This window comes from Arachis hypogaea, chromosome 2, assembly GCF_003086295.3.
Source record: "Arachis hypogaea cultivar Tifrunner chromosome 2, arahy.Tifrunner.gnm2.J5K5, whole genome shotgun sequence".
Classification (NCBI taxonomy): Eukaryota; Viridiplantae; Streptophyta; class Magnoliopsida; order Fabales; family Fabaceae; genus Arachis; species Arachis hypogaea.
The window spans coordinates 86,797,966-86,807,103 of NC_092037.1; the positions used below are offsets into that span (position 1 = coordinate 86,797,966).

Below are 9,138 nucleotides of genomic sequence, written 5' to 3' on the forward strand. Positions count from 1 at the left end.
TAAAATCTCTCAACCCACTTTCAGGAGCCATATCTCAAATTTTCTAAGATAAAGGGACAGTTATCCTCCTTAAAAGGTGAAACTACTCCAACGGTGGTTACTGGTTCACCACTATAAATACACTGACATCCCTCAGGTATCTCTAAGTTCCAATATTCTCCAAACTTGCTTAGACTCTTGCTGACTTAGACATCAGAGTGTTTTTGCAGATACCACCCCCATTCTCTCACCTTGGCACTAACCTAGTCAAAGGGCTCCCTCCTTCAGGCGACTGTGCCAACCCAACGAGTCTAACTCGTTAATCTCCGGTTACCCATCGTAACAAATACTATTAGACTTATCTTTTAGTTTATACTAGTATTTTTATCCGTAGTAACATTACGGGAATATACATTTTTTAAAAATACGGTTTACTTTGTTCTGACAGTATAGATTATATATGGCACAAAAGATTTATAAAATCAAACTACTTTTACAAATAAAGAGTCGTAGGTTGACAAAAGTCTCGAACTAAAAAGACCAAGGTATCTATAGATAAAAAAAATCAAATAATAAGATTTTTAGTTATAATTTTTATATGAAAAAGTATAATTTTTATTAATAATTAATTTTAACATTTGTTATCTAAAATTTGAAACAATTTAACATGTATACGTTTACATTTAATTAGGTGTTAAGTGGGTTGCACAAATAGAAAAATTAGGTGTTAATATTTTTTCTCTTTATGTCTATAAAAATATAATTAGATATTAGCATAAAAAAATTATACTGATAGTTATAAAATTAACTCAAAATTAATTTTTTAAAATAATTGAATCTTGATTCTAACTTTTAATTATAACATTAGTATTCTCTCCAAATTATATGTAATAAATATTAGAAAAAAGAGAAATAAAAATATATTAAAAATTTAAAACTAAATAAAAAATTAAAAAATATATATATAATAATAATATTTTTTATTTAAATTATATTATTTTGTTAATTTTATTTTTTTAGAACAGAAAGGTAAAAAAATAGAGTGAGAGATAGAGAAAAGAGAGAGAAAGATAAAGATGAAGAGTGAGAGTTTGTTAATTTTGAAAGAAAAAAATTTATTTTAATTATAATAAAAAATATCGGATGACATATTTTGATTTGTCAAATTACTAATATAAAATATAAATTATATATAGAATAGAAATGATAGAGAGAAATAGAAAAATAGAGAGAGTTAAGCGAGAGAATTTAAGAATGGAGTTTATTAATTTTGAAAAAATATATTTTTTCTTAATTTTAATAAAAGAGTGTCATATGACTTATTTGATTATTAAATTAGATAGTAATATATGATACATAATATATGTATATATCAATTTCAATATCTCAATTTTAATTTTAATGCAATTAAAGAATGTCATATTGCATATTCTGATTGTCAAATTAGTAATTAGTTATTGATATTAATATTAATATTAATAATGATATATAAAATAGATAGAGTGGTTAAAAGAATGAGAGAGCTGGAAAAAAGAAAGGTGATTGCTATGGTGCCTAAAAGTGTTTGTCTAACTTACCAAAAAGGGTTAAAAATTAATATTAATTTTAAAAGTATAAAAGTAAATAATTATTAAATATTCAAAAGTTGCCATAAGAAGTAAGTTAGGCAAAACTTAGGCATCAAGTTATAGGCACCATAGAATTCACCAAAAAAAAGGCGGAGGGGAGAATACTTTAATTTTGGAGAGAAAGATTTAATTTTAATTGCAATGAGAGAGTGGCATGTGACATATTTGGTAGTAAAATTAGTATAGAGTGGCATGTGACATATTTTGGTTGTAAAATTAGTATAGAGGAGGGAAGAATTCTTTAATTTTGGAGGAAAAAATTTAATTTCAATTACAATAAGGGAATAACATGTGACACATTTTAGTTGTAAAATTAATAAAAAAGAGAGGAGAATTCTTTAATTTTGGAGAGAAAGATTTAATTCCTATTACAATAAGAAATTGACATGTGACACATTTTAGTTGTAAAATTAAAAATATATAATATAATAAAATATAATAGATAATAGATTCCTATCATATAATTTTATATTCTTAAAATATATACTTGTTTTTTTTTTTTTCAATAGATTGAATAACTTCCAATTCTAAGTATCTCAATAGATTGGACAATCTAATCTTAGATACACACTCACTGACCCACATATTCCTCACATTTTTACCACATTTTTATCTCAATTGCAATCTCTAGAATTTGAATCCTAGAGCTTTAAAGTAAAGAGGGGGGAGATATGTCAATTGAGGTAAGGCTCATTGACAAAATACATACTTATTTTAGTATGAAATTATAAACACATTTTTTTTTGTCAATCTCTGCATATAAAAGAGCTATTCATCTACAAAAATATAAAAGTCTAATTTTAGCGAATAAATTAAAAACTTTCGTAACTTTTTTCATATTTATCAATAGTACTACATATAATCTTTGGTTACCAAAAATGCAACCTCTAACATTACCAAAAAATCCAACATATTACTCATTTTTATTAACTCATAATCTGACCCCTCTAATTAATTCACTCCCCAACAACCTCTGTCCCTTCTGAGTCTCTGTCTGAGCGTGTTAACACCACGCTGCCAGAAGTCAAGCGTTCCAAGAAGCCACGCATCTTCGGCACCTGCTGAAAAATTTTTTGTTCACCACCGTAGCATTGGCCTTCAACGGAAGCTTCTTTGTCTTTGGAACTTGGATGAGGATGATGATGTAATCCGCACACAGACTCCAACCGAGAGAAAAGCAAAACCAGCAAATCTCTGCTGTCTTATCTCCAATATAAATTGGAACGGAATCGACACACAGGTCAAATCAAACACTCTAAAGTCTAAACTTATAATAAAAAACAAAAAAGAAAAGAAAAGGGGAGAAATTTCCCATGGCAGAAAGAGTAGAGGGATTCAACTTCGAGCAAAGGCATGGGAAAGAGAGGGTAAGGGTGGCTCGCCTGTGGAAGACGAAGGAAGGAAAACACTACGTTGTGGAGTGGCGAGTCGGCATCAGCCTCTTCTCGGATTGTGTCAACTCTTATCTCCGTGATGACAACTCCGATATAGTTGCCACTGACACCATGAAGAACACTGTAACCTTCTTCTTCCTCTCTTCTTCTGTGTTAATAATTTTCTGCGTGATTCGTACCACTATCCAAAGTTAACATTTTAAGCTCTGCTATCTATCTGTTTGCATGTTGATATTTGGAGTGCGAATCTATTTACTTTCTGATGGGATTTAAAATCAGTTATTTGCTCTTCTGAACTTTACCAGTTCAATATTTTAGTCTATTAAAAGATCTATATTGTAAATGTTAACAAAACAATTATGCCTGAATCTCATATGCTGCTTTGTACCTTCTGTTGGTTTCAATTGTATTTTCTCAAGAAGTGGCTAAATAGATGTGATGTTAGGTTTGTTTTGATATGATCCTGTCTCTAGAAAGAAATAGACAAGAATACAAAGAGTTATTGATTAGAGACCGATATTTTCTGCTTACATTTCTTGGAAACACAAGAACTGCAAGTATTTCTGTCTTAGATGCTTATAATATAATACCAGTATTTAAACTCAGATCACATAAAATGTGTACAACCCTGAATTTGCTTGCATATGATATGACATCTCCTGTATTAATTTTTAAACATCTTTGCTATTTGTCTTTCATCCTCCACCATCACATCTGTTCAATTTTGATTTTTTTTATGAAAATATTGCTAGGTATATGCAAAAGCCAAGGAGTGCTCTGAAATACTTTCTGTTGAGAACTTTGCTATTGAGCTTGCCAAGCACTTTATATCATTCTATAGGCAGGTCGGTGAATGGTAGAATACAGTATAATATCATTATTCAAATAAATCTACATTTGTTTTCTTTTATCCTTTATAATCCTCTTGCATTATGCTCTTTCTCTTAAAATTTTCTTGCTAACAATTTTTCTTTGACCAAATTATTTATATCACATTATGGTTTTCCGATTGAAGTTTGGAAAGGTTTAAGAGGAAAGCCGTTGGCTGGTTAACCTAATTTTTCAATGAGGATAAGTTTAGTGTGGTAGAGATGAGGATGCTTAGATGAATGATTGACCAAACACTCGTACACAATGCGAGGAATGGGGATATAAGAGAGAAAGCTAGAGTAGTGCCTACTTTTGAAAAGATGGTAGAATCTCGTGTTAGGTGCGTTGAACATATGAGGAGAAGATCGATGGAATATCCAGATATGAAGGTGGATCAGGATAGATACAAGGAAGATCTAAAAAGACCTTTTACTAGGTTTAGTCAAAGTAGATCTAGGTATAAATAGTTTCACTGTGATATATGATAGGGTACAATGGTGTCGTTTAATCTATGTAGTCTACCCATCTAGTGGGATAAGACTTTGTTATTATTGTTGTTGTTATATTGTCTTCCTCCCCATAGTTTTTTGTTGCTTTATGGCTTTTCACAGGTTACTACAGCTATTGTAAACATTGTGGAAAAGCCATGGGAACGCATCATCGTGGATGGTCAACCTCATATGCATGGTTTGTTAGACTATGTTACATTCTACAATAGTATTTGTTTCAATATGGTATAGTTCATAGATTGTACCCTTTTCTAATTGCTTTTGGTTATACAATTTGTAATATTTGGCAAACAATTTTGGTTGCCTAACATATTTCAAATTTGTATTTCACTTCTTGCTTTATTGCACTTTTAGTGGAACTAGCAATTTGAGTGAAACATTTCATTAGATTGTCAAAATGGAAAAATCCCACTTTCATCATATTTTTCTGCCTTGATGCTGTGTTGAATACTGGTGTAGCTAATTTTAGATTCCATGATTCAGTAATAAATTCCAGTTTGTTTCTTTTCAGCCCTCAAGTCCTTTGATTTTATTTTTATAAGGTTTCAAACTTGGATCTGAGAGGCATACAGTTGAGGCAATAGTAAAAAAGTCTGGTGCTCTACAGTTGACTTCTGGTGTTGAAGGATTATCAGTGCTGAAAACTACTAAGTTAAGTATGCTATATAGAAACCTGTACTTTGATTTTGATATAATATTTCCTGTGTATGTAATACATAATCTCTTAAACAGTATTTTGTTTTGGGTCCAAATTCTTCTAAAATATTATAGTTGGCGATTACTTTGATATTATGGTTTCACAATTATAGGAGAAGCATGACATGATATGGTTTTGAGTTGAAAGGAAATTCCTTTTTCTGCTCGTGATCCCCTTCTTCTATCCCCCTAACGCAGGAAAGAATATCAAATGTTATAAAGTAGGTATCGATAACAGAAACACAAAAAAGTATATTTGCAATTATATATAATAGATCTATATCTATAAGAAGGATCATCAACATAGATTTTTCTAAATTTTTTTTTTTAAAGAACCTGAAGAATTTTTATTTATAAAAATGTTCTAGAGTTTATTAAATGCCCAATAATGTTTAGAGGAAAGGGGCAGCCCGATGCACAAGCATCCTGTATTAACGCAGGTCCTAGGAAGGGCCGCATCTAAAGGAAGAATGTTATCAGTGGCTGTTTCGACGGCTTGAACCTGTGATCTTGAGGTACAGAGAGACAACTCAACTATTGCTCTAAGGCTCCCCTTCAATAAGATTTAGAGGAAGAGAAAGAAAACCTCTTTGGAACTATTAAAAAGGATCAAGTTCTAAATTTGACTACTAAAATTTTGAAAAGATGGGAATTTTTTTTTTTTCTGCAACATACTCAAACTGCTTTTAGTACTATAATACTCAAACCTTTCAAAATTTGTATGAGCATATGTATAACGACCTACCATTTCTTGGAGATCTGGTTTCTGGCATCCATACTATGATGCTGAGTTTTTGTGACAAATAGTGTGTCAATTTTCTTTTACTCTCCACTGATCCCGCTTTTACGAAATAGTAGCTGCTATTGGTCTCCCTTTGATTTACAGAGTTAAAAGCAAGATTGTGATATACAATCCCTTATTTTTGTTCTAACTTTAGTTTGGATTTGTTGTGAGCAGTCTGGTTTTGAAGGGTTTATACGAGACAAGTACACGGCTCTTCCTGAAACACGTGAAAGGATGCTGGCAACAGAAGTAACTGGTCTGTGGAGGTAAGACTTAATTGTTTCCTTAGACATTTTTTCCCTATTAGTGAATCTTAATGAAGAGGTAAAAACAGAAATAGTTTCTGGTGTCGGAAAGAGTTATGCGATTTAAATCAATCACCTAAATCACATAGATATCTTGCAGGCTTAATTCTGACTTTTAAGCAACTTTATTACACTTCAGTTATCGTTTATTAATAAAAAGATTTTTATTGAGCATCATTAGGATTATTTATTTAGCACCATCATGGAGAGAAGTTATAATATCGCAATAACTATTGCCACCAATAGTTAAATGTGGAAATAGAGTCATGCTTCTAATGTAAATTGTAGGTACTCTTATGAATCACTAAGCAGCGTCCCACAGAAGCCACTTTACTTTATGGAGAGGTACGGCGATGTTAAAAGAGTTCTGCTTGAAACCTTTTTCGGTCCACCGAATGTGGGGGTGTACAGCCCATCTGTTCAAAGCACTCTCTATCAAATGGCAAGGGCCACATTGAACAGGTATCTTTCTTCAATACTCTCCCTGTTTAGGGAGGCAATCGATGCTTCTTTATCCACTCTGCACCTCAGTGTAGAACCCGCAATCAGTTTATGTTTATTTCCTACGTGCTCAAATTTATTCTTTAGTTCAATCAAGTAGGGTCTGACAATTAACTTTATGCTTCAGATTTCCTGACATAGATTCTGTTCAACTAAAGATGCCAAATATTCATTTCCTACCAGTCAATATCTCAAATACAGGTGGTCAAATTGTAAAGGTATTCCCTCTTTTCCCTAAGAGTTCACTACATTAATAGAACCAATGAATAGACTGAAATGGATTAATATAGACTGAAATGGAATAATTGTACATTTTCCCATTTTTAAGATATCAAAGCATGAAATGGAAGAAATTTCATCTCCGTTTTCTGTTAATAGAATTATAGAAGATGAAGAATAAGAAATTTTAGTAGCTTGCACTTTCATCTCCTTTTGCCCAAATTTGGAGAGATCGGAAAATAAGAATATTCAATAGAGTAGAATGGATTCAATCCAATGCCATTTTGTTCTATTCTATTCTATTATTAAGTATCCAACAGTGAAACTGAATACTCTTTCATGAATTCATGCAAGTCCTCAAACCATAAAGGTCCACCTCCACTATGTGCCACATAAGTTGAAGCCTTCATTTCATTCCCCACCATTCCATCACTTTCGATCATTCCAATCATAAATAGCAAAGAATGGTAAACAACCACAGTGGGTGAATTGACTGGGGTAGTATGAATGTTGAGTGAATGGTAAAGAACCACGGTTGTGAATTGACAAGTTCGGTTTTACATTCTCATGTTTTACAGTCTTACAAGCTTACCATCCAAAAACAAGCTAACTTGCATAAACTTTGAAAAAACTGATATACTCTTGATCCTATTAGCAATCTTATGTGTTTATATTTCGATTGGTTTTGTCCTCAAATGTACAAGTTTGGTTATTGTTGTTGGTTACTCAAGTATCTGGTTATGTCATGCAATATTTATTCAATTATTAAGCTAATTCCATATAGATACTATTAAATTGTTAAGCAACAAAAGTAATATTTGCATTGATTAAAATATACTATAATAATAAGTCCTATATTGAATTATTTTTACAATGTTGCCTTTCACTTTTCGAGTTTATGGTCCAAGTTTATTAAGACCACATTAGCTTGCCTCAACTCTCCTCATCAGCAAGTTTATTATTATTATTATTAGAGAAACTCTAGGGAATCAATTATAGCATAAGCCAAATATAGCATAAGCCAATTCAGTTAACTCTTCTTTGTTTCTAATTTTGAAATTCCAGAAAATGGGGAGTAGTGAGGAGTTGTTTTATTTTTTATTTTATGTAAATAACATATTTTTCAACTAATTGGCTATATCCCAAGTTGGGCCCTAGCGGAATCCTTATTATTAGTTATTGTTATTGTTTGGTAACTTCTTTAGGCACTCTTGATTTATAGTTTTTAATAATTGTGCGTTTAAGCAAAGTGACAGATAAAAAGATACAGAAGAGTAGTGTGTAATCCCCCTTTTTTTATGAAAACTCTTGATATGATGAATAATATAAATAAAATTTTGAATGCAATGTATTGGAATTTGCTTCCAATGCATAGGTAGTTTAAACCGTAATTTAATATCTTAAAGCTGTTAAATGATGGTGTTTGTGCAGTTTAACGATGATGTATACTTACCCACGGACGAGCCACATGGGTCAATTCAAGCTACATTGAGCTGCTTTTGGTCAAAGATGTAGGAACTGCTGAAACACCACAGATCATCCTTTCTGATCAAAATAACATGTTATGTATAAATAATGTTGGTTATGCTTTTCCAGCTGTTTCTTTACATGCCCTTTCTTCAGAATAAAATGTATAGGCAAGAACTGCTTGGGTTGTTCTATGAGCATGTCAAAAGTCAAAACTGATTGGTATGGCCAGTTTGAAAATCTGAACATAAAGAGAAATTCCGGATATCATTATGGGAGAATATGGTCAGTAATGGCTGATATTGTTATCCTCTACAAAACGGAAACATTCTCTTGTTTTCATCATTCGTGCATGTATATAGTATATACCAAGTTTTTGTCAGGTTCTTTTGGGATTCCCCAACGTGATATTGTCTTGTCTTGTGGTGCCGAAAGTGTTTGAAACATTTGCAAGTTCGTTCCAAAGGGGGCAAGATATCAGAAGTCACGTTTGGCACTTCAAATGACTGAATCTCTTTGCCACTGATGCAAATCATATATGCTAATCACCGAGTTGGATTTTGTCACCACGAGTCTGGATCCATCGTCGCTGAATTTCACATTAATGCAACTATTTTTTTCTAGCTTGCAGAAGTTTGACCATTGGCAAATGGGAGTCTAATCCAGGTTGAGAACTCTTCAGGTGTTCATAGTTCGAACTAAGATAGAAGCAAAGTAGCAGCAGAAGTAACAATTATAACGAGTTCATAATAACAAGCGAGAGTGAAAAAGAATATATAGCTAAAA

General features: G+C 31.9%; 1 protein-coding gene across 1 annotated transcript; it reads left to right on the forward strand.

Moving 5' to 3' along the window:
* The first annotated feature begins 2,482 nt into the window (after positions 1-2,482).
* Positions 2,483-8,734, forward strand: LOC112749077 (uricase-2 isozyme 2). The gene is made up of 8 exons (XM_072219223.1): positions 2,483-3,124; positions 3,754-3,846; positions 4,483-4,558; positions 4,923-5,030; positions 6,033-6,126; positions 6,454-6,627; positions 6,794-6,884; positions 8,317-8,734. The coding sequence occupies exons 1-8, from the start codon at positions 2,921-2,923 to the stop codon at positions 8,398-8,400; spliced, it is 924 nt and encodes a 307-aa protein (XP_072075324.1). The 5' UTR covers positions 2,483-2,920; the 3' UTR covers positions 8,401-8,734.
* Positions 8,735-9,138: the final 404 nt, after the last annotated feature.